This window comes from Vanessa tameamea, chromosome Z (genome assembly GCF_037043105.1).
Source record: "Vanessa tameamea isolate UH-Manoa-2023 chromosome Z, ilVanTame1 primary haplotype, whole genome shotgun sequence".
Classification (NCBI taxonomy): domain Eukaryota; kingdom Metazoa; phylum Arthropoda; class Insecta; order Lepidoptera; family Nymphalidae; genus Vanessa; species Vanessa tameamea.
In genome coordinates, this window is record NC_087341.1 from 11,166,473 (window position 1) to 11,192,978 (window position 26,506).

At 30.5% G+C, this 26,506-nt stretch overlaps 1 protein-coding gene across 1 annotated transcript; it reads right to left on the reverse strand.

The window, feature by feature from the left end:
* Window positions 1–6,556: 6,556 nt before the first annotated feature.
* Window positions 6,557–22,717, reverse strand: LOC113403038 (protein grindelwald). The gene is made up of 5 exons (XM_026643457.2): window positions 22,562–22,717; window positions 12,911–13,120; window positions 9,825–9,890; window positions 7,599–7,732; window positions 6,557–6,978 (listed from the first exon to the last, which is right to left on the reverse strand). The coding sequence occupies exons 2-5, from the start codon at window positions 13,110–13,112 to the stop codon at window positions 6,661–6,663; spliced, it is 720 nt and encodes a 239-aa protein (XP_026499242.1). The 5' UTR covers window positions 13,113–13,120; window positions 22,562–22,717; the 3' UTR covers window positions 6,557–6,660.
* Between the last annotated feature and the right edge of the window lie 3,789 nt (window positions 22,718–26,506).

The following is a 26,506-nucleotide window of genomic DNA, read 5'->3' on the forward strand; positions in this document are numbered from 1 at the left end:
CTGAAAAACAAATTTCAACACGTGTCAAATTTTATAAAATATTAAATATAATTTAGTTTACTTATTTTTCTTAAAACAATGAAAAATAAGAAATGTCTTCACAAAATCAGTTCTATTGAATTCCGTCTTGTTTTAATAAAGTGAAAAGTTTGCCCATTTTTGTGTTCATTGTTCTATGGAAACAATAAAAAACCCTATTGTTTTCTCAAAAAAGTCCTTCCATTGAAAAGAACGTACACAGTAAGAAGTTCCACTTTAAAATCACAACTCCAATCATTGCAATCAACCGCTATGCTGATGAAAATTCGCGGAACATGAACTTCATTCGAAAGGTATAACAAATAATACACAAGAACTATCTCAGTTTATTCAAAAAAATTATTTACTTTACCACGAATTCATATTTTTCTTGTTACAGGTTTTAATCTTATTGTTTTTCACGCCTCTGACAAAATGTGTTCGGTTAAGACGATTCAAAATTTCTTCAAGCTTCGATCCGTGTAATCCGTTGTACTGGTATCCTAAGCATATTCCAGATTATTGCAATTTTAGAACTACTGAGAAATCAGTTCCAGCTATGATCCCCTTACCAGCTCCTCCTCCCTTACTACCTATTCCACTTCCTTTACCAGCACCTATCCCGCCACCACTACCAGCACCTTTTCCACCCCCTTTACCGTCACCATATCCCCCACTAATACCAGCAATGCCTCCTTTACCATTTATGCCTTTTGGGCTACCTTATTCAAATCCTATGATTCCTAATTACTCTCCTGCCTTTCCACCCCAGGTAGGCATGGTACCAGGCTTACCTGGAATAGTTAGCGATGATGGTGGCATAAATATACTGCCTTTCTCGGACGTATATGCTGATGTGCTCGAGAAACATAAAGATAGAATGATTAGAAGAAAACTGAATAAACTTTTACATAGTCGTGAATATCTACATCGTCGACGCTGGAAATGAAAAGTTCGGCGAAAATATAGACAGACGGGTAAAATAAGGTAAAAAATGTCCTTTCGCTCTTTTAGTATAAAGTTAATTACTTGCTATCCCTGCAACTGTTTTTTTCTTAAAATCTTATCTGTATGCTTTGCTACTAAACTAATAAAACTTGTAAACAGTGTTCATATTTAATTTTTTTGTTTTTTATTGGTTTGTAAATATGGTATACCATATTAAAACAAAAAAAGAAAACAAAATTGTATTAACTAATTTTTCTTTTCAAACATCTTTAACTATGATACTATACTGATATCAGTAATGAGGATTTTTTTGTAAGCGAAATGTATTCATAGAGTATTTACCTATTGCACAATTGTATAGTTTTTTCAAAGTACATGTTATTGCTTGGCTTAATAAGTACCATGATTACCACTATTAGGCTAAATGAAGAAGTACCTCCCAAAATAATAATGTCCAATGCGAGTCAATTTATTGTATATTTGAATAAACACAGCTTAATGATAAGTATGATGTAATAACTTTAAAATATCGTACTACTCTTGCAGTAGTATGAGTGACGCTACATACAACATGTCTTAGTGTGCGTGAGATGACCAATATAAAAATAGAGAAAAGAAAAAAAAACAAATTCGATTATATTTGGTAATGCACGCCGATAATTAGACGTGAAGGATCGGACTTCATGAGTGAACAGATCTGCGTATATATGTGTATAATTAACACAATCTTTTGTCGCGGCGGTAAATAAATAGAATAAAGATTTTTATTGTTTTATTACTAGAATTTTATTTCAAATTTAATCGAGAATAACAATAAGCACTTAAATTACATATTAAATTATTAATAAAATCGACAGTAACGAATGTTTACCTTCCATTATCGAATTGATTTTATTCTATGACACACTTACGTATAAAAATGTAATAATAATAATATCAACACTTATAACAAATTAATTACTAATCTATCAATTGGACGGACTTCCCAAGGGCTTCAAATATATACATACAATGTTAAAATTACTAAAAATATTAAAGTTACTTGTGATTACTAGTAATAATATTAATAATATAAACATTAACTTATTTTTGTCTTTTCAAAATATAATGTTACTTTTAAAATTTTAAAGTACATTCTTTTATAAATTGAATAGGGCTAAATACATCCTTAACCTATTTAAGTATCATATTGCCGCAGAATATTAAGACCTTGATATTACTTCTACGTATCTCGACAGTAAATTTAAATTACTATGTAAGAAAAATCTCTAAACTCGATTGAGAACCCGATCGCAAAATGTCAAAAATTGATATTGCTTATAAGCGTCTTTTATTACAATAATTATAAAACCAATTAAAAGAAAAACACGTATCAAAATAGCCTATCACTCTAAGTCACTTTACAACGTTTTACGGTCGAGTGTAAAATGTTTTAATTACTCAAAGTATGGTTTCATTTCACGAGATTTTTTATATTATATTGTATGCGTATTCAAAATTATGTTATAAAAATGATACTACAATATGGAACTGTTCATTTCAAATAACTTATACGAGATACAAATCTTTTTACCTATTGTATATTATATAAGAAAGATTAATAAAAAATGTATATCCGGAGTCAAACACTTTTAATCTAAGTAATTTAAATATATTAATAAAATCGGAATACCGTGTTATAAAACAACAATATTTATAAATTATATAAATATTTTTTTATATATTAAACTCACACTAGATTCTTGGAGTCTAACACACGTAATTCTTAACAGAAACATTGCAGAGTTTTCGTTTGCTTATTTTATTTATAATTAATCTTGTGTTGCATAATATCGGTGAAAATAAACTGCTTGTATCGGATTATCTCAAAGGGCGGTTGAGCGTACGGAATATTATATACAGTCAAAAATCAAAAGCCAATGCAACGTCCCGGTACGGAAAAACGACGAGTATTTTTGTTATAACTTCTCTCGCTTACGTTTTTAATTATTAATGACGTCAATTGTTAATTACTGCATAAACTACCGGTTATGTCAGCGGGCTGCATGTCTGAAATGCATGTGTCCATTGAAACACTGGCACTTAAACCAATCCGCATTCGAGCAGCGTGGTGGAATAAGCTTTAAACCTTCTCCTTAAGAGAGCACCTTTGCCCAGCCGTGGAACATTACAGGCTGTTACGTTGTTGAATGGTGAATCTTTTCTTGTATAACAAAAACGTCAGTATAAATATTTAGACTAAAATTATGTCTGATGCCTTATAACAAATCGGACATACCATTAGCTTCGTTTGTTAAACCTACAACCTAAATACTCAATCGGTATTAAATCATTTATCATTGATAAATTTAATACATTTAATAATTAATTCGAAAATTTAATCTATTTTGTTATACAAAATTTTATGAATACTTCTTATTTCTTACAATTAAACTCTAAACTTAATTCTAATCGAATGTAATATTCCTTCTTCTTTCTTAAATACTGGAATGTATCGTATGGACGGTGAAAATTACGCTCTATAAAAAAATTAGATCCTAAATCACCTAACTACTAAATACTAAATATAATATAATAAAAACATATTATTAAAAAAATCTTTAAACATTAAAGCAATTGTCCTGAAAAAAATAAATTTATACGAATTTGAAGAAAAAAAAACTCCTAAATTGTTTTCGTCCTTGATTTTTAGTACGCTGAATATACATACGTGTACGCACGGATAGTATGAATGTACGCGCGTAGATTTTACGCAATACTGTTCTAGAAAATTCCTTACTTATATATAAACAATGAAAGTATGTTTCTTGTATGTTTCACGTCGAACGAAGCAACGTTGTAAGAGCTGGAAGTAATTTTATAGATATACGCAGTTTATAGTTCGGAAACTATGGAGATATTCTGTAAGAAGAAACTCGAACTCACCGAAGAACATGAGCGAGAAATGTCGGAATGTTATATGCGACATTCACTATCATAATTATAAAATGTATATGATACACGTATCAAAATGGCATATCGCCGTAATATTTCACATTTCACGAGTGAACTACGAAGCGAGTTCTTGCAGAATGACAATACTGATATATAATTTAGATCCAAAACCATTAAGTGCATATTATATATAAATTCAAAACACAATATAAAACGATATTGTTTGTGATTTTTTTCGTTTAGAAATTTAATTTAAGTACTTTATTTAATTTATAATTAAAAATAAAATATCTTCTAGTTACCTTATAATCTGTGTTTTGTTATACAGTCCTACTAAGATTATAAATGCAAAGTCGTGTGCTTGGATATACATACGTTACTCAAACACTTAGCTGAACGCATTGTAATGAAATGTGACAAGGAAGTCGATTACATCGTGGAATAGTGAAATTACTAAAATCTTTTTAATATAAATTCCATAAAAAATCATTACTGAAAATGAATATGGTCGAGTGATAACTTAGGGTAACTCATTAACCACAATCAGTTACGTAATTAATTATATTGAAGACAAACGAGGATTAATCTGTCTGTTTGAAAAGTATATACAATACATACACAAAAACTGTTTTCCAAACATCTATTATATATAGTTGTATTAAGATATCTGTACTTTTAAATCTCATTACGCATTAATATACCTCGCCCAGTACTTCAAGTAATCAAGTCACATGGGGACATTCCTATTCCACGAAATAACTAGAATGTTCATATGAAATTGCAATGATATTCCGCGGTATAACTTAGAGTTAAACGGAATTGAGATTGAAATTTAAACGAAAAATGTTTAAAAGACAGATCGTGGTTTTGCTCTCTTTATTAATACATAGCGACCCGCCCCGGTTTCGCACGGGTGTATTTGATACGATACGGTTGAATAATATAACATTCTACAAGTGATTTTTTTTAGAATTCGATCATTAGTTCCGAAAATTATCCCCTACATACAAACAAACAAATTTTACGTCTCTGTAATATCAGTATAGATATATATAAAATCTTAGATTCAAGTACTCCTCGTTATAAAAGTGAAAAAAGGATTAATGTCAATTTTGAAATGTGTTCAATTATTGTTTCAAACGGACCACGTTCCTTTCCGTATACTATTTAAGACGTCGAATGGCATTCATATAAAATAAGCGCGATAATGCACAATTATATGAAAAAAATAACATTATTATTAATCGACTTAAACGATAAATCTTAACAAAAACGTAAGTATTCAAACGGACACAGACGGACAAATGAACACAAATCGTAATAAAACCGAACCTGCACGATCCTTTCGCGTAATCACATAAAATTTTATGAAATACTTATAACTAGTGATTAATGAGAACGAATACAGAATTACATACAAACTACACAATAAAACATTTAAATAAAAAAACTACATCAGCCATGCTGAAATATTTATTTTAACAAGAGTTCAACTCTTTATTAAAGCAAGTAATTAAAATGTTTATTATTTTACATTTACAGAAGCAGTTCGGAGAAATATGTATTCAAGTAACGGTTCATTGGTAAATTCATCAATATATTAATTATTTATTTAAAAGTACTGTCTATAAGGATGTTAAAAGCCTTTTAATTTTTAAACTATAATCCAAAATTTCATTCATTATCATAGTTTCATTATTGAATACATCTTTGTAAATTTATTATTATATCATTTTCAGCATATATATGAACTAGTTACCCGTTCCGACTTCGTTCGGCTGAAATAAGAATTTAAAAAATACATCCCGATCGTAGCGGCACCTTCTCAAATTAAAATCACCCACCCACTCAAACACATACAAAAAACATAACTGAAATCACTTTATATACACACGTTCAGATAATCTATTTATATAAAGATATGATTAATATCTGTATAATTTAAATGCTTGCAGTTCAAAATTTGATAATTTACCCATTTACCAGAAACGATATTACCCCATAAATATATCTGGCTACAAACAGATAAATTATAAATAATATAAATGTATTCTCATAACGAGTACAACTGCAAGTATTGCTTAATGAATACACACATTATAATACCATTTCGTTTTCGTCTACAAAATATTACTCATTATCATTATTAACACTAATTCTAAATAATAAAAATGATGACGTAATATCTTTTTCATATACATTATATATTACATTTTTATTCGTTTAACTTCCTAAATCGATATTATAAAATATGCTGCGTAGTTTAAGTTTCATATATTCAATTAAAATTATTTCCAAATATAAGATAAACATTCAATATCAAGTAATTAAGTATGCATCACAATGCCGTATCATGTATTAATATTATCAATTAGTGATATCCGACGATATTCCTTCCTGTTGAGCTAACATTACGTTTGATACCTGATATTAGTTTGTGATGTCTATGAACTGTGTGATGTTTCGTAATTCCGCTAATGAGTCGACTAAGTTGCTCGATTTTGCGGACGAACATTTGGCTTTAGTGATTAGCGACAAATGGAATATTAAAAAATGTTTGAAATTATTACTATTGTGAAATGTTTAAAGCGATCCTCCGCTTATTGTAAATTATTATACATAGTTGAAACATCATATTGATTCAAATTAGTAGAACCACAACACAAACGTTCTTGATGAACGATTTGATTACGACTATTGATTGTTCTAGGTAACGTTAGTAAACGTCACGGATTTACTGCCGAGTGTCATACGCGATTCTCAGAATTTATGACTAGCTGCCGGTTGTTCGGGTGGAGTCACATTCATACCCATATTGTCGTATGAAAAATCTAAAGTCGTATCTTCAGCCGGATGTCTATTACTAAGAGCAGTGCTTATGGTCTTCGGTGTTGTAGCGCCCTGGCTACCTTCAGTTTGTGTTCTAGTATCTAAATCCCTGGCGTTGAGTGGCTGTTGGTTTTGTCGCTTCGGTGGTTCGGAATTTCGTATTTCCAATTTCAATTCGGGCTTAGGTTTCGGGAGCTCAGCGTGTGGATTGTGATGTGTTAAGTCCGTCGGGTATTGTTTAACGCGATTCTGAAATATTATATATTATGGGAACATTAAAACTGATCCACTTATTCATTTAAAATCGTCTATTACAATAAATAATTATTTTTATATATACGAACTCGAAATATTATTTTAGGAATGGTCACGTTTATACACTGGGCCTGTAAGAATTAATAACTTCTTAGTCCTTATATGCGCCGCCAACCGCGGATGTTATGTCCCTTGTACACGTAATTACTCTGATTCACTCACTATTTGAACCGGAACACAGTTAAATAAAGTATTTTTGTTTGACGGTAGAACTACTGGGAAAATAGAATATCGGACGGGCTTGCAAGCCATCGAGTTTTATTTTTTACGAACTGAATTTGATAAATATTTTAAACTAAAACAAAACCAAACATAGAGGCACTTTTAATCAAATGATGTGTTTTTTATTATAAATAAACAAACAACAGCGGCAAAATATATTTGGTGTTTATATTTTAAAACTACATACATTCACGTGGTATTTCATCAAAAAGTGAATTTAAAAGACTATTTATAAACATAATGACGGGGTACAAAAAACTAAAAAGATAATTGCATAAATATAATAAGATTGCTTATACTTTATCGATTGAAAAATATTAAATTATTCTAACCTTACTCGGTTGTAACTTTTGCTTGATATATCTCCAGGACAGTCTTCCTCTACAAAGTATTATAACGACTAAAAGAAGTACAGCGAGAGCCACGCTGCTCACAATCAACGCTGTCTGCGCTTGACGCTGGACACCTTTACAAAGAAATTTATAATTATTTTATAATTAAATACAAAATGCTTATTAGCGTATACGCATTTTATATAAATTTACTAGCTTACTTTATATTATCGAGCAATTACGACTTAGTCAGTGGCATGCATAAATACCATTGCTAGTAATAAGCATGCTCATTTCGAAGAAATACATGCCTATTGATTTCACTTTCAAGTATGCGACACGAGGTGCAAGCAGTATAAATTGTCATTAGCTCGATAAAACAGGTTCGCTATTTTTATTTAGGATAATTAGGTTCCTTTACTTAAAATCGCATTGAAATTGCAAGCAGCCGCAGCAGACCTTTTTAGTTTTAGGCATGATTTTCATGAGCATGTATATTAAGTTTTTGTTAATTCAAATTTTTCTCATATAATAATACATTGTGTACTCATACGTTACTTCTGCACTACAATCTCAGAATAAAAATCATTTTTACATTGAGTAAACAAGATAAAAGTCGCAACAAGATCGCAAAGCTTTTGTAACAATTGAAATGGAAGAAGGAAGAATATCATAAGAATCTTAGCACCAACATCTTAAGTCCTTTATACTCTTAAACATGTTACAAAACTAACTTTATCACGTTTTATAGTGCTACAAATTTATTTCAAAATGCATTACGGGTCATATTTTTAAAAATGTTCTTGTTGCATCCCTGTCATTTATTAAGAATCCTTGGATAGAAATATATTTATCTCATTTGATTTTTTTTTAGTTCAATTTACTAGTGATAGTGCATCGCAGATGCTTCCAGATGCATCTGCGATTTCCCTATATCCTCATCATGTTATACATATTTTTTAACAACTTCGAAGCGCCACGGGTTGATAGTGTAGAATAACGGAGACCTTAAATTAAATAACAGCAATCTGTAAAATGCACTCGTCATGTAGTATATCTATGCATTGCTTAATTTAATTGTCATTCGTGAAAAAACGCAGACAATACGTAGAGCGTATTTCAACCCCAAGAGTATAAAAGCTAAATTAATAACATTTCACATCAAATTGACGCGATATTGGTCGAGAGATTGAATAATCTATGTTCATTATGGATTTACGAAAAAAATGCATTTTTAACGTCAACGGAGCTATATCGGAGCTTTGGAAGTAAAATTAAAATGGATATAATAAGAAGTAAAGAGGTTTAAGGAATTATGTTGTATAATAAATAGAGATATATCATTCAAAGACTGTTTGTAATGTACAATATGGCTGAGCTGATAAATTATTATTTATATGCATATTTTAATCAAACCTAAGCGGTACACACTCTGTCATCTAGGCAATCTCTTGATTAAAAATATTACATATAAGTCTTACACGCATCAAAAGCAAGTTATAATTAATTAGAATATCTCCTGAATTATTAGAATTTCTTGAACGAATCCCAATCCGTTATAAGTAAGCAGAATTGCTCCCTGTACATATAACGATCATTCACATAGATCCATGTTATGTAAAATATATACAATTTTGTTCTATCGCATATTATTCGCTATTCGCAATGCAAACATTAAATAAACTAGAACTTCTTAACTAAAAATTTTGCATGAAACACATCTCCTGGATAAAATATATATTAATACATCATAAAATAAAAATATGTATTTTTACTCATTTAATATTAAAATACATTTATAGGAGTTTTTGTTTTATTTACTTAAAACCTTTTCACCCTATTTCCAATATTTAAATAACGTTAGAAATATGTCATTAGCAATTTTATATTTGTGTTTGCCAAAAAATCGCAATACAAAGAAATGTAAAACTGTGTTCAATTTAGTACATTCAAAAAGAAAATTATTCGCTGCGCTATTATATTCTTTATTTAAAAACATTGAATTCGCGTAAACATTTTTATATTGGTAGTTTTATTATTAATCGTTAATGCAATGTAATTAAATAATCAATTACGTTATATTAGACGGCAAGCCATGCACAAAGATTACTATCTATAAAAGTAATAAAAGTTGCAATAGTTCAGCACGGTAAATATTATTCGATGTTGGTTTTTTTTTTATTTGTAAACGTACTAATAGTAACACAAGTAAAAAAGTATCCTCACTGTTAATATCCGATGGCGGAGCGATGCTTTCCGACTTGCGCATGTATCTCAAGTCCAACAGATATCCTGAAAAAACATAAATTAATTTGATTAGCATTTTTTTTTAATCGATGCTATAGATTTTTGATTGAAGTTTTTTAGAATTTTAACTTCAAATCAAGACAGTAAACCCATTTTTTCTAATCTTAATGTCCACGAGCAAGGATTTAAAGGTAAGTGATCACCGCCATAGATAATGGCACTATAAGAAATAATAGCCATTTCTTATATTACCAATACGCCACCAACCTTGGGATCTAAGGTGTTACGTCTCTGGTGCTTGTAGTTACTGGCACGCCCTTCAAACCGAAACACAAAAATACTGATTAGGTACTGCTGGTTGGCGGTAGAATATCTGATGAGTGGGTACCACCAAGAAATTTTGTTTAAATGTAGTTAATTTTTGTTTACATCGCGTACAAGGCCCTGATTCTGTATGACACAAATCGTAACGAGCTAAAATGAGTGACGTCATAACACGATAAGAAACACAAACGTGTTTTCCTAACACGAATACGTTTTCTTAAAATAGAATTATATATGCCATAAGACATGGAGTTTATGTTTTTTTGAGAGATTTCACGAAGTACGATCCGATTCAATTCCTATATTTACGATTTAAACCACCTCAGGTATTGTTTTTGATTTGACAGGGCACAGGGAATACCGTTTTTAGCCAATAATGCGACGCGAGCGCGTTACAAGCTCGTTTATGTTTTCGGTGGCATACAGAAATAGGGCACTGGTTGGTGATTATTCAGTTCATGCTTTTTCTTAATAGAACATAGGCCCAGAGACGACACTTTTAGAGGCGACCACTTGAAACAATATTTAAAACTATGATAGTGATGTGTGATTATACTAAACGTCTGTGTCAATAGCTCATTATACAGAAGCACGATCTGCAAGCACACAGAAGAAACTAATTAAGTCGGAGTAGCATTTGCTCTGTTTATATGCGGACAGTATTTTTTAAATTAAAGAAAAACTAATTACATTTTTACGTAAAACCTTCCTTTTGATTGACTCTGTTTATTGAGAGAATCGCATTAAAATTTGTTGCATAGTTTAAAAGATCTAAGACAGACGGCGGGAAGCGACTTTGTTTTATACTACGTAGAGACACTGATCCAATATTGAATTATCGTTTAGTATAATAAACTAGTTAAAATGTACATAGAGTATGTATTTTTTATTATATAAAACTTCTAATCACAGTTGTAAGTATCGACATTGTCTACTTCAAAATTCATACTCTATCTCAGTACTACTGTACTGAACCTAACTAGTAAAGGCAGCTTTAAATTTATGGACAATACCTTTCACGCTTCTGGGAAAATGTTGTAAATGATATTTGCTTCGAACAAAATTCTCATATATTGCTTGACAGAATTTTAAAGGTACGACATTTAAAAAGGATTTAACACAAAGGCTTTTTAATTTTAAAAACTGACTGTTCCTGAGAGATTATTTTCAACGAACTTTCATCCGTTGCTATTTGTCAAAGGTGGAATTTCCGAGAATCTGCATTCAAATTCGTTTTTAGATTGTTACAGAAGTAGGTTAGGTACCTGTTCTGTCCTGTACGGTTCGACTCACGCTTGTACATGTTTTACACTCCAACGCATTCATGCATGTTGCGTAGTACTGTCAAAGTCAGCCGACCGTAACTTTATAGCATTGTTGCTACCCTCGCCAATGACCTGTTGACTGAGCTCAGGTTATATCAATTTGCCTTGTCACTTAACAACGAAACTACAACAATTTTTTTACTATCTTGAATAATCAAAAGTAAATAATAATAAAAAATATATATCTGTTCTGGAACATTACTCTCGTTGAACAAACTAGAGGCAAATGGCTATATTCGTCGTTAAAAGATTTACGTTCCAGCTCAGTTTATTTGTTTGCATCCGAGCTCGTTTACTGACAATCTGGCTTGCAATTGTCCCATTGGCATAATCACGCATATTGTACATACTAATTACACAAATATATCTATATAAGCGAATTGAATGGTTATTTTGATGAATTTTTTTAATAAGGAAAGTAATTTGAATATTTAAATTAAATCAAACATACTTTATTTAAGTCAATATGTCAACTCTACCAACGGGCAAATCAGGCTCCAGCGAGAAGAAACGGCAAGTCACTCGCATACTCTTTTCAAATAACCACATATATAATGATGATAGTATTCACAATTATTGTTCTCAATAAGTCCTGTGTTGGAACCCGAGCCTAAATCGAAGTAGCTCGACACAAAAGTCTTATTTTAATGAATAATAAGGTTTGTTGATTAATCTTATCTTATCTTAAAGAAACTGTTTTTCTTTAACTTATATCGTTCCATTGTACATTAATAGGTGACTGTTATATAATGGTTTTAATATAACTCATTCCTTGAACTTAAGTTATCGTTTACTAATACACAGAAGTTAAGTTTTGAGTTAAGACGATTTTTAACTTGTTATATTTATGAGAATTAGCTTGAATTGACTTTATCTAAATTATTTACTGAGATAACGTAACAAAATGTTTTGCAAATGGTCTCAACAAAGATGTTTGACCAGAAATTTACATTCTTTAACCGGTGTGTGAGTGAAACACAATTGGTTAGAGTAAGAGAGACGTATTGAAGGCAGCGCGTTGCGGTCACGAAACTGGTTGTTGGCTTCGAGGTCGAACGATAATTAACTCTATGGCTTTAACGTTGAAGTTCATATTCGCTTTTGTTTCCTTAAACGGCCCCCATTATTATTTTATGCACATGAATATTAGTCATCGTCATAACTTTACATACTCATCTTAGTTTCACAGCACGAAATGTTAAAATAATATTATCTATTTCATCAATATCTAAGCACTAAATTAAATTTATGTCACCGTGACACTAGTGGTGTTACACTGCATTATGTCATTTAGTTCAAATCTGCAAATAACTTCATAACAAAAGTCCGAATAATCAAACGACTAAGTCTATAAATAACATTTCCCTTAAAAGATATCAGTCAGTACGTTTTTTTGTAACCTTCGAACTAACAAACCTTGACACTCCTTGATGCAAAGGCCAGAGTCGTAATTGTGATGAGATTTGTTGCAAGCGACGCTGCATGGCGCGCATCGGTTGGTCTCGGGCGAGCAGTACTCATCAAGTTGACAAGTCAGCTGACCGCATCTGATGCCGTCCAACGTGAGTTGGGCTGATGCTATGCCAAGAATTGCCAAGAGACAAAGTATTCGAGACATTATATTGCCTGAAACAAATTAATGATCATAAATATAACACATCGATTTTATATTAACGACATGCTCGTTTGGGCGTAAACAATGAATAGCCTAATAACTTTGTCCTTAAATTTAAGAAATAAATTCATCAAACTAGGTAAAAACATGATCAACGTCGTTACCTAGGTTCGAGAAATTATGTTGTCACAAATTCCAACAGCATTTTAGTATTAACCTAAGTAGACCGTTTTTATCTCATCAACTTATTTTTTAGGGAATAAGTGACATTATCCATCAACGTATTTTCTTAATATCTTATGTTAATAATATTGATTATATCTTAAACCATTTTATTACCAGCAATTCAATTAATGAGTATTCAAATAGAAATAATTCGTAAACGACGTGTAATTAAGACGCGTTTTCGCTAAAACAGTAAAGTAGTCTATAAAGAAGTTAATGCACAGCACGTCATCGTCTCTAATGTTCAAAATACTGTTGAAAATCCAAGCGTTATAGAGGCTATGACTCATCGAGCAGGTAGCGCTCGAGCAGGTATTGGATACATATAAACGTTCCCCGTATTATCCAACAGAACAGGTGTACTATAGAAAAAAAAATTTGAATATCCTATCATAATATTAACTATACAAATACAAAGGGAAGCTAAACATAAAATAGGTTCCTTTTGCGTTAACGCACAAACTTTTAAAAATATTTTGTTGATTGTAAGCGGCTCATAAGGTAATTAAGATATTGGAAGATAATTTTGATTGTTACTTTTATTAAGTAATTTGATAGTTTAAAATTACAACTTGTGTAATTTGAAATATCTTTACTGGATGGATATCTAATGAAACAATGTCTCAGAGCCAAGTAATGCACTTAACCTACTACTTATAATTTTTAATAGTAATGTTTTATGAAAAATCAACAGCTTAAAAATATTCGTGTAATTATTTTACGTGACTCCATTAATTTTAGCATAATTTGCTTTTGCGTTGCTTGTTTAACAGAAGAGCCTTGAAATTTTGGAAAAAAAATAATTTATATTAATTCCGTTTGTATTTCTAAACAGTGAATATGAAATTGTACACGATTTTACTTTTTGTGAAGGAAAATATAATAAAAATTTTAAAATACGTACCAAGAACACATAAAATCATTTTAACACGAAAATTTAATTTTGATAAACACAATAAACGTTTTATCAAGGAGGAAACATTGGTTTAATTATTATATTTCTTTTGAACATGATAACAAATAAATACCAGCAAGGACACAACACTGAGACGGAGACGATCGCACAGTTTTTATTATAGTTGCTAGGTAACCAAGCTAACAACCTCATAACATAATTCATAGCATTCACTACCGCAAGAGAAAATATGGTCAAGCTATCGATCACGTCTTAAATAATAATCATACTTAATGCCAATTTACAAAATTAAAATTTTGACTTTTCATCAGTTGTGTAAATTGCTCAAAATCTAACAGATTTTTGATTAATAATTAATTATGAACGCAGGGACCGATAGATAATATTCCCAACATTTGTGTTTCTTTAGGGTCAAATGAACACAAGAACAAACGATCTAAAAGCAAAAAATGGTAATACTTATATATTTTTCCCTTAAATATGAGATTTGTGAGAGGATGGATTCCATTAAACTCTTAATGAAACAAGAGAAATGTTAAGAAAAACTTCTGAAATATATGCATATTTTATTGCATTTCGTTAATAAATGAAATTTAAATACTAATAAACTAAAACTATACGTGACATATGCGAAGTGTGCAGTGATCCAAACGCCAGATCACCTTGAGGCCCAGCTGATACTTGATGTAGTTATAACATTAAAGCACGTATAATGATAACCGATAATTAAATGGAATTTTAGATTCCGATAGAAATGTGATGAGAGCGAATTATTTTTTAATAGAAATGAATGATAAAAGAAAGCACGCTATCATAAAATCGTTCATGAATAGTCAGAATTCTCGTAGATCCATCTGGCGAAATGTCTATATATATATATATATATATATCTAAGGATTTTCAGGCAAACATTAATCCTGCACTCCACATTCTAACATAAATGCAATATGAATATTGCATTGGATGTTGTAAATACAAACTGAAACTGAAATCGCTATGAAAACTAAAGCTATGTAAGACTTTCTGTCTATCAATATAATCCCAATTCTAACAGGAATAGCGGCTTAACAAAATATTATTCTTTATAGCGAACTCAATCTGATTCTCGGAAATCGTTTGACTAACGCACACTTATTAAATGCATTAATTAGGTCATGAATTAATAAATCAACCAAGGGTTCTGTTATTAACAAAGACAAAATTTTAAATTGGTTTTCGCTCGTATTATAGAACTGCTATTATTTAGAATTAGTCAAGACATCTAAAAGTATTCACATTAAGCCTAATAAAAATAACATTAATAATGAAGTTTATACAAAAGATAATTCATAATTTTACTGCAAAATAATTATTTTTATTACAAAAAAAATTATGAAAATTTTACATTACCTCATTATAGAACAGTTAACTTTTTTTCCCAACGCCATAGTTGTGAATGTGAATATTATATTGAGTTTTATTCAAGCAGCACTTTGTCTATACGCCCGTTATCTAGCCAGGTGAGCAAACAGCATTTGAGACAGCTCGGTGTAATATCCGGACCAGAACAGTATTCGCCAATCATATCCGGTAGCTTTGACACGTCGTACATTATACAGTTGCATATCCTTTGAAATCAATTCTGATAGAGTATTTGATGATAAACAATGTATGTTTTACCAAAATTAATAAATAATGTTATTTTAGACATTTACTCTTGGACTTCGAATACTAAATTTGAAATTGTTATTGGCTAAACTAAATAGTTTAGCCAATAAAAAATAATATATAAAATAAATAATAGTGTACCTGATTAATAATAAGTAAATGCATACCCGAATATTAGAGAAGACACAAGTAACTACGATATTGATTAGTTAATTGTTATTGAAATACAGTTTTGTATGTGTTTGTTCAAGCACAGATTCACCGAGAGCCTTTAGGAGCTCGAGCGACGAAGGCTCTCTTGCATACAAATTAGATAAAAACAATAAATACAGCATTGGCATTCCCCACGCCTTTGTGTCGCTGCCGCTTTCCTTAACATTCTGTGGCTATGACATAAAACTGACTGTTGCCTAAACTTGGGCTCACTTGAGTGTTTGTCACATCCACATAAGCATGTCAGAAATTTACACAATTAATCATTTTGCTTACAACTTTCCTAATATTTACTGGACCCGTACTATTAGATTTTGCATCAATTGGTAGTATAACAGTGTTTAAAAATAAACATATATTTAAACTCCAAATTAGGGTTGCTTGTTCCTTTTAAAATTAAATGATAAATGTATAACTGAGAAACGGACATTAGACGTTGTCATCGATAGTATATATTGTAGTAAGTCGAGTATTGTCTAAGTTTTAAAAATATTTCTCGTAAGTCGCAAAAAGTATTAAGTGACGTTGACTAGATTCATGAATCTTATGTACATTCTGCTGAACAATATAAATATGTCCACTGTACTATGTACTCTAGCCAGATCGAAAACTGGACTGCTTAGGGGGATAAGATTTCGCCGAGTTGTCTCGCCTTTTGTAATTCTTGATTCATGAACTGAACGGTAGTTTTTCAAGATTTTTTTTTCTACTTTTTTTAAGCTGACGCGACACGAAAGTGTTCCTTCGCAAGTTAAGGAGGCATCGTCTGACGAAACTTAACACTGAAAATGGCAAAGTGCCTTTACCTTTAAGCTTGATATTGTCAGGAAAGTAGTGCTCTTGTGAACGGTAGTACTATTGAAGATCGTAAAAACCAGTATTGATTTAATTTTTGAAGCAACCACATTTAAAAGTTTTGTATTATGTTTTAAATCTATTTCGAGATGGACCTAACTGCAAACACATTCCAAATAAAATAGAAATAATATTACTTTAAATTTTCTTGAAGACCCTAATCTGGTAGACCCTAATGGGAAAGCCCTTTACCTTCCGGGGACTACATGGATTTTATACCCCTGTAATCCAAGCCAGATATAACATAATGACTATGTGTTGAAAATGACGATATTCTTTCTAAAAAGTGACCATTGCGAGTTCCGTACGTTCGACACTTTAACTTTAGAGTTAAAGTGTCGAATATCATTATATAATACCATTTGGAGTAAAGCCTGATTAATGAGGCAGCCAAACAAATTCTTCAACGTCGCAATATCTGATTCCTTAATAAAGTTATCTAATGATTACGATTGAGATATTCTATGACGAACCTTAGGCTGCCAAACATAAGCCACACACTCCTCCCGACCTCAAAAAAATATTTTGAGCTAGATACTCTATAAGATATGACACGTCCAATGCTGATATATTTCAGATATTTTCATGCAATTGTGTTGCTCTCAAAAGACAATACATACTTACCGGACGCCATTTTCATAACATAGACATTACAAGCAATTGTCATTACTATTGTCCATTTTCTAAAGATTTACATGTTTAATTTAGGAATATCTTTTGTTATATTTAAATATTAAATAACCAACAAGTAATTAACTGACCTTCGTAGAATTTAATATTAAAATAGTGAATATAACCGAGGCCTACAATGTGAATTTTGTGTTCGGATACTTTAAAATGGGATATAATAGGATGTGGTCACAATAAAAAACCGCATCACTTAATGGATATTCATTACTGATCGATAATAAGGAATACTGACATTATATACTCGTATTATGTAATTTGCTCCAGAGTACCGGAGGGCTTTGTGCGGACCCATTCGCCAATTACTTTACCGCTACACAAAATCAAATTATTTTGTATTACTGTGTTACATTGGCGATTCAATAAAATAGATTTATAATAAGATATAATTATAAGAGTATACATAACTTATCATCGGAATCCCTTTCTACTATTATTTAAAGACAAAAATAAAATTTTGCATGAATTCGATTGTTTTGAAATGTGTTCATGTCAATTTATTTCCTTATCTTTGTATCGAGCTGCTTAAATATTTGAATATTCTGTTTTCTTAGCGAATATTGTGTCAAAAATAAGTGTTATTTATTTTGAATACAGACAGCTTGAACAAGTTATCTCATATACTTATATTGTCATCATATATAGTATATAAATATAATCGTCATTCGCTTGCTTACGTGCCATTTCCGCAGGGGCCTTACGTTCCGAAACCAAAAAGTTCCTTTGTTGCCTCTTAGGACAACATCGTCTCGATATTCCTATTGAGAACGAAGCTCACATAATGAGCCGTTTCCCACCCAGATATTGTGTCTCTTGAAAATGTACCCTGGGTAATAAAAGTAAGGTGCACCTATTCTATTATGATGAAACGACAAACACGAGTTACCTCGAAATATCTTATCATGAAATTTAAAATTGTAGCTGTTTAAAATATTTTTACTTTACTTTTTGTACATGTTCAAAATGATTTATATTTTATCACGTTGTAAGAAACGCCTCTTATCTCCCTTCCGTTCATTAAAAGTGATTTGTCATAAGATTGAGACAAGAAAGGACTTTCCTTAAACAATCCCGAATGTCGCCTGCCTTGTTCGTATACATTCATTTACCTATTTATATTTATAAAAAACAATTTACTTGGTTTGTAATTTCAAATAAGAAAATAATTACTTGCTTTTAGAACAAAAGAAGATTTTGCGATCGTCTTGGTATTTAAGAAATCTAAGTAATTATTTTTTGGATCATTCTTACTTAAATACATGAACGGCTAAAAAATTACATTTGCAAATTTCAAACGACTATCTAATAATTATTTTATTTTTATGAAATTATATTATATGTTATATACATGAAATAAAATGATAAAATATTAATTGATAATGTATGGCTTTAGTACTTTTTTATTATCGTGTTTCTGTTAGAAGGCTAAGTGAGCCAGTGTAATTTCAGACACGAATAACATTTAAGATCTAATAATTAATTATCGTTGGATTGATTTTAAGGCACAGTTAATTTACGTTTCGATTCGATTGCGACAAAGTGACAATTTGTTAGTAGAATTGCCCTCAGTGCAGTGACACCCTAGAAATATTTAAGAACTTTATATACGTTCCTTTTCTAGTAAATAACTGACTGACATTCAATATGAAATAATTTATTCCGTAGTTACATACACTACAGAGGTAGTCAGACGAATTAGTTGCGTTTTAATTATTCATAATAAATAAGTGTATTTCGTGTAAATTTTATTTTATATCTCATTAGCGCATCCCCCGATTGGTGTACGCAGGGAACGTTTTGTAAAGTTTTCTCATTAATTAAACATTTTTTCAGTTTTAGCGTTGCATTACTATTAACAAAATAAAGAGAAAACATAATATAAGCTTAATTGAACATCATTTATGATTTAAATTTGCTATTGTCAAAGTCAAAGTGAAAAATCTTTATTCGATATGGAAATGATTACACTTGCTTATTGATAGTCAAAATTCTACCACCCGTTCAGAAATTAACACCTCGGACCTGAGAAGAACCGGCAAAAGAAACTCAGCGGGATATTTTTCTTTTATTTCATTTTCACAAGTATCGTAGTATATACATACATATTTCATGTTTTCATGTACAATAATAATAAACATATTTTCGTTATTTGAAACAGCCTGGAGGCGATCATTTCATTTCCAAGGTGTGCAATCAACTAAAAAGTCATTAGTGTTATAATATCCTTTAGCACACGAACGTTCTTTAACGATTCTTTTAAATTTTACAATTGAATGTTATGTTACTGTAAAATCTCGAACTACGGTAAATCTTAAGATTTTCCAGTAAAACCTAAGATTTACCGATTATGAATGGTAAATGTCCATAAAACTTTGGGATTCGAACTTTTACCATCATTCACTTGGTAAATCTTAGGATTTACATGTTAGGTTAGGTTAGAATGATAAAAGTTCGAAAAAGTCGTCCCTTTATAATAAATACTTACATTTACCAACTCATGTTGGTAAAGGTTCGAGCTTTTACAGTAACGTATATATTGTTAAAATGCAATCCATTAATTTATGTTACAATGATTTATTCTTAATCACGAAGCTTTGTAGCTTGTTATAATTTAATTAATATTAAGAATTATACGAGCTTAATAACAATATGATATTTCTGAATATTGCGAATGTTATTTTATTAAATCAAATATGGAAAATACTTCACTATTAGTTAATATTTAACATTTTAAGCTTGTATTAATTTTTATATATAAATACGCACGCAATTCAAACAACATGACGATGATAAATCGCACGGAATTATTATAACTTCTTTCGTTGATTTTCATAAAATATGTACGAAAATAAATTATAAATAACTATAATCATAAGTACACCTTTTTTAATGATTCATATCAAGCGGAAACTTCATGAGTAAGTAAATTTTGACGAGACGGCCAAATTTTCCGTCTACAAAAACGTCCATATTGGTAGATAAAATAGTGGTTTGAGAGGAAAATCGATATGGCAATTGTCTAAGACTCATTACTAAGTTTTTGTTTTTCAATTTATTCTAGAGATTATTTGACGTAAAACAAAAAAAAGGTATGACCTACGAAACAGATGGTTTGGATCAAAAATATTATAAAATTTATTAATAACCGGCAGATTTTTGTAGAATCTGTTATTAAATAAACGCATAATCATATAGTCATAGAAATAAACTGAAGGGATTTTGCTGTCCGACGCTGGGCTATCTACCGAATTGTAATCCACTTGTTTATTACTAACTATTTTTTTGTTTATGCTTATACTAGAGAATATATATTGTATTAGTTTATTTTTATATCTATAATATAAGGTATATACCAGTGAAGGCCACATTTAATTATTATTCAAAAGTCCTTGTAAAAGCATAGCGGAATAAGATAAAGTAAGTTAACGTTTATGTCCTACTGTCGGGCAAAGAGTTTGGAGCTTAATCCAAAATGATGCTAAAATGTTGTCACTCTCCAAATACATTTGTGTCAGAATTTCACAAGACACATGTAATTTTCCTTATAATGTTTTGCTTTCCCCGCTCAGTACGAGATGTATTATAACAAATTAAGATTATGAAATTCAGTGCTTGCCCGAATTTCGGGTTCATTCACGGGATCACCGTGATCTACGCTGATCACACATTTATCATTATGTTCTATCAACTGATCCAAAATTACTCTTCTATAAGTAAGTATAGTAAGTACGAGATTATCATTTAATTTTGTAATTGAATAATATTACGAACATTTTTGCTCGCGGCATCCATTTGCGTGGGATTCCGATATGGATTTACAGTATTTGGACGAACAGTGAGAAACCCTTTTGTTTTGCAATAATAAATATGTACTCAATGGGATTACAAAGGAACACACATAATGTAATTATATTAGCCCGAAGTTTTGTTTAATATTACATATTAAATAATATTTTAGTTAATATTATATTAATATGAACTTAAAATTTATATCACTAAGGTGATGTATTAAGATACAAATTAATCAAATACTAACAGAGATAATATTGTTAATTTTGTTAGTAGAATAAAACTGTATTATATTTCTGAATTTAATAACCAGAGACACCTGACATAATTTCAAAAGACAACTTCTACAATACACCTCTTAGCCTATCTTACGAAGAATAAAATGACTCATCTAGATAAAATGTTGAGAAAAAACGTCTTAGATCATTGTTAATATTAGATTGATATTAAAAAAATAAAATCGTGATGACTAAATATTGTAGTACTCATGTGTACAATTTATTAACCTTAGATAGTTAAAAATTGGTCTAAGCCGGAGTACTAAATTTTCATAAATACATACATAATAGCACTAAAACTCTTAATTTAAGACTTAAAGCGCCAGTTAAGGAAATTATAGTCTAGAGAATATTGATTGTCGCGACTATCTTAAAACTAATAAAATATATATATAATTTAATCATTAATTTTAATATGCACTCCTAAATATTCATTATGTTGAACATGAGCAATTTAAAAAAAATATGGGTGACTGAATTTGAAAGTACATAAATACATTAAATGTGAACCTACAAACGCAATAAATGTAGCTTTGGTATGCAGATGGAAATATGAACTAGTAAATTATTAAGATACTTTGAATATCATGTTAAAGAAAATAACGAGTGAACAGAATATGTTTCAATAAACGGCGCTATTTTGTACATTACGAAAGTTATTTCATACCATCAATTTGTAGAAGTTATTTTAAACAGTAAATTAATACGATCAAAACGTTCTCAATTTCTAGTGACACGATTGTAAACGAATACGCTAAATACGATAAGAAAATGCATTATTTAACACTAAAATACAATCACTAAACTTATTAACTATAAATAAAAATAGAACCACAACTCACCTTAGGCCGTTATCATTTTGTCACTAAACTACGTATACACTTATTAACACTGCCAACTTTCTAAAATTAATTTAAAACTGTTTCGAAGCCTTCACAGCCTCGGCGGCCAATCGTGAAGGTGGGTGACGGAATGTGACTCTTGCGCAGGTAGAGCGACTTCGGTGTTGGTGGAAAATTTTCTTTGTGTGCGTAAATGTAATTATTTACTTAGTATCCACAGTGCATCCAACAAGTGTGCGCTTGACGATGTACAATAGAGTTTTATACAGTTTTATAAGGTACAACCTCGTTGTATTCTATCCATTAAAACTTGTAGGTACTTATTACATTTGTTGTAATATTTAAAAAGTAACTGATACCTGAATCTATATAAAATATCAAAATAAAATAAAGTATAGGTATTATATTGTTATTATAATACAAAGATACAGTAAGGATTATTCTTTAATTAGGTAAATATTTTTTGAAAAGATAAATCTAAAGTCGGTGCAATGCGTAGTAGGTATACGAGTTAGTAGTACTTTGCTTAAAATATGTTCGGAAAATACGACATTAGATATTTTACCAACAAAAAAATATGTTTACAGGATCCTTTAAATATAAACGTTTTGTTTATATTTAGTATTATGATGATTAATTATTAAGGTATTTATAATTAAAAATAAAAGAAATGTTATATTTAATGCGAAGCTGTAAATAGTTTTTTTATGGTTCCATGGTAAAAATCGTGAAAAAGCAAACGAGTTCTCAGGACTACGTGAGGCCCTGTCGTACGCCCACGTGTTACGAATTACGACTTTGGGTTCCACGACTGAAATTACGTTGAAAGGTACTTAAAATCTTTATTTGCATTTTATTTGAATAAAATGTCCGTAAATGACATTAGCACCTGAAATCTTTTTTAAATTCCATGTACAATCATATGAAAATACAATAAAGAAAAAAAAAATCTTATTATTGTGCTTTCATATGTCGATAAATCAGTCTCGTCATAAAGGTCATGTTCAAGAGGTATATCGTGCCAAGATCCAAATACGTCGATAGGAAATTTCTCGAAGTTTTTGGTGAATATAGCTACCTGACTACATGAAATGGTAGGAACTACGTCGACAACGAACAACATCGACATGTATAACGACGGAAGAATGAATTTGGAATGGAAACGTTTCGCACTCTTCGTTAAATGTAACCGCAACTCTTGATGTGTTTTAAGTACATGTAGCCGAAGCAATAAACTATGACTTATTATAAAACTATAGTCCACAAAATGTTCTAAGGAGCGCACAAAGAGTGTGCTAAGGATCGAGCTATGCGGACTATCTTTTAACGAAATAAAATAAGGAATTACAATACAGGAAAGACTGGGTCTATCCAAATAGCTTGCAAAATAAGCAAACCGATGTGGTGAAGGTATTGGTGCATTAGGCGGTAATCGGAACTAAAATAATTTAGAATATTTACTGTGTCAAATTGACGGAACTGGAGGTTCGAATTCCATGTTATTTGAATGAAAAAAATCACAAACTTGGTAAACAAGGCTATAATATCGTGCTCATATTAAGGTATAATACAGTTATGCAGACATATAGCCAAAAGACCATCTTAAGGCAAGTTTCTTACAACGCAAATGGCCATGTAGTAACCCACTGCCTTAAGACATACATATAAATATTAAACATTCATTACATCACCAATACTCCACCAACCTTAGGAGCTATGCTGTTATGTGATTATAGTACCTAACACTGGCTTAACCTTCAAATCGGAGCACAACAATACTAAGTATTACTGTTTGGATGTAGAGAATATCTGATGAATGTGTGGAACCTACCCAGAAGTGCTTGCACAAAGCTGAAATTACCAGAATGATATTACTTATAATAATGTCTTTAGAAATGATTATTTTGATACATTACAAGCTTCAAAAGTTTTGTTAAGTTCTTACATCAAAACTTCATAAGAAGGTACTTAATAAAAAAAAACGCATAGCATAGAATTTGAATTTGACGATTACCGCTTTTTGCCTCGGGCTCATCGAAATTATCCAACTCCTGCTATCTATTGACTGAAATATATACTAATAACTTAATCACTACCATCTATTATCACGAATATATAATGCATTATCGACAATAGATGGCATTATTCTTATATATACAACCATTTAAACAGCGCCATCTAGTGACTGTATACTAATTACAGCGACATCTATTGACATAGACATAGTACTAACGAATCTTTTATGCAATTGATATATTATGTTTTACTTATTTTGATGGTTCCATTTATCAGCTAATAAGAGGTCAACTTATTATTAGTAAGCACATAACCATCAACCAGTCCATTTTATATACTACTTACCTTCTCAACTATATGTATCACTGGCAGCGGCACAAATTAAATAAAGTTTTTTTTAAATATTAATTTATATTTATTTTATATTAATGATATAGTATTCTTCTGGCATAAGTTTTTTATCTTAATTTTAATGTAAATTCTACTGGCTATTCGGTGTTTGTAAAAAAAACAATATTATTACTACTACATAACTAACAAGTACTTGGTACTACAAATATATAAATTTATACTATGCTGCAGAATCAGCAGGACACCCAATCCATCTCTAACTTGCTGCAGACTCCAGAGGTACTGTAGTAAGTAAGAGCTCAAACAATTGAATTGGTCTCAATTTGTACATTATAGATTTTAGGTACTACTTACATACTTTTTAGGGGATTTACTATAGTCACTTTAAATATTTATTTATGCAGCTTTATATACAATGAACAGTCCAGTGTCGTGACTTAAAAGTTGAGTGCTTTCTATTAATGAATCAATCCTACATAAATTAAATAAATTCTGGGAAGTTATTATATGATGCGTTGATACTCGTTTGATTGTCGTTAGTTTTTTAATAATAAGTAGGTACAGTAGTTGGTTTTATTTTCTTTGGGAAGTGTTTTCGACGATATTTGTACAATTAATAGTGTTTTGAAAGTCTATGTCATGATATAATTTATTTGAAAATTATATCTTAGTTATCATACAGTTCTTTTTAGTTTTCTCATTGTTAATTGTCAATTTAACGTCATGCATAATATTGTTTTGTGTTCCGTTTAATAACTAAATTTATTTTCATTTCATTCTTTCGGAAACTGGTAGGTAATATATTGTAACGCTATATTCTAAACCGAGCCGAGCCGAGCCGAGCCGAGCCAAGCCAAGCCAAGCCAAGCCAAGCCAAGCCAAGCCAAGCCAAGCCAAGCCAAGCCAAGCCGTAGAATTGAATAGCCGACCCAGTCTTTTCCGAACGTTACTCATTAACAATTATGCAAAAGGGATTGTCGCCCATGGCAACCGATAACAGGAAAGAAAAGACGGGGTCGCTATAGCAACGAGGCAAAAAAGGATATAACGGAGTGAAAAAATATAAAGGATTGAATAAAAAAATATATAACGTATAGTTGTTGTTATTGTCTTTCGTTTCAATATATATATATTTTTTAACAAACTATTCTTATTATATTACTTTGATAAAAGAAGAACAATAAGAGATATTGTATACCTCGTTTCCTTTTTTATTAAGCAGAAATAATATGGAATATTGTATATTGTTTTAAATTTTTTTCGAATGTGTGGTGTAATTGAGAGGAAGTCAAAAACCAGATAAGATTCAAGTATAATATTTATTAATCTAATAATTTTTAAATTGAAAACAATTATAAACTTACAAGTACATAAACTATCAAATAAATCTATTTATCTTTAAAATTCTGAGCCTTCATTTAGCAGCAGAAAATATTTGATTTTAATAGTTGATATTTTCCTTTACAAACATAATTTTAACATACACATAACAGTCATATAATATTATTTTCTTTATAATTGTATTACACAAATAATGTAAATAAGATAAGCATCGTGATCAAAATATACACAATGCTT

What these genes read in the sequence shown, in the direction of transcription:
- LOC113403038 (XM_026643457.2), bottom strand. Translation starts at nt 13,112, where the DNA reads ATGTCTCGAATACTTTGTCTCTTGGCAATTCTTGGCATAGCATCAGCC. An exon ending in TTGCATCAAGGAGTGTCAAG is followed by an intron (nt 9,891 to 12,910) that starts GTTTGTTAGTTC and finishes ATGTTTTTTCAG; the next exon opens with GATATCTGTTGGACTTGAGA. An exon ending in TCCGCCATCGGATATTAACA is followed by an intron (nt 7,733 to 9,824) that starts GTGAGGATACTT and finishes TTCTTTGTAAAG; the next exon opens with GTGTCCAGCGTCAAGCGCAG.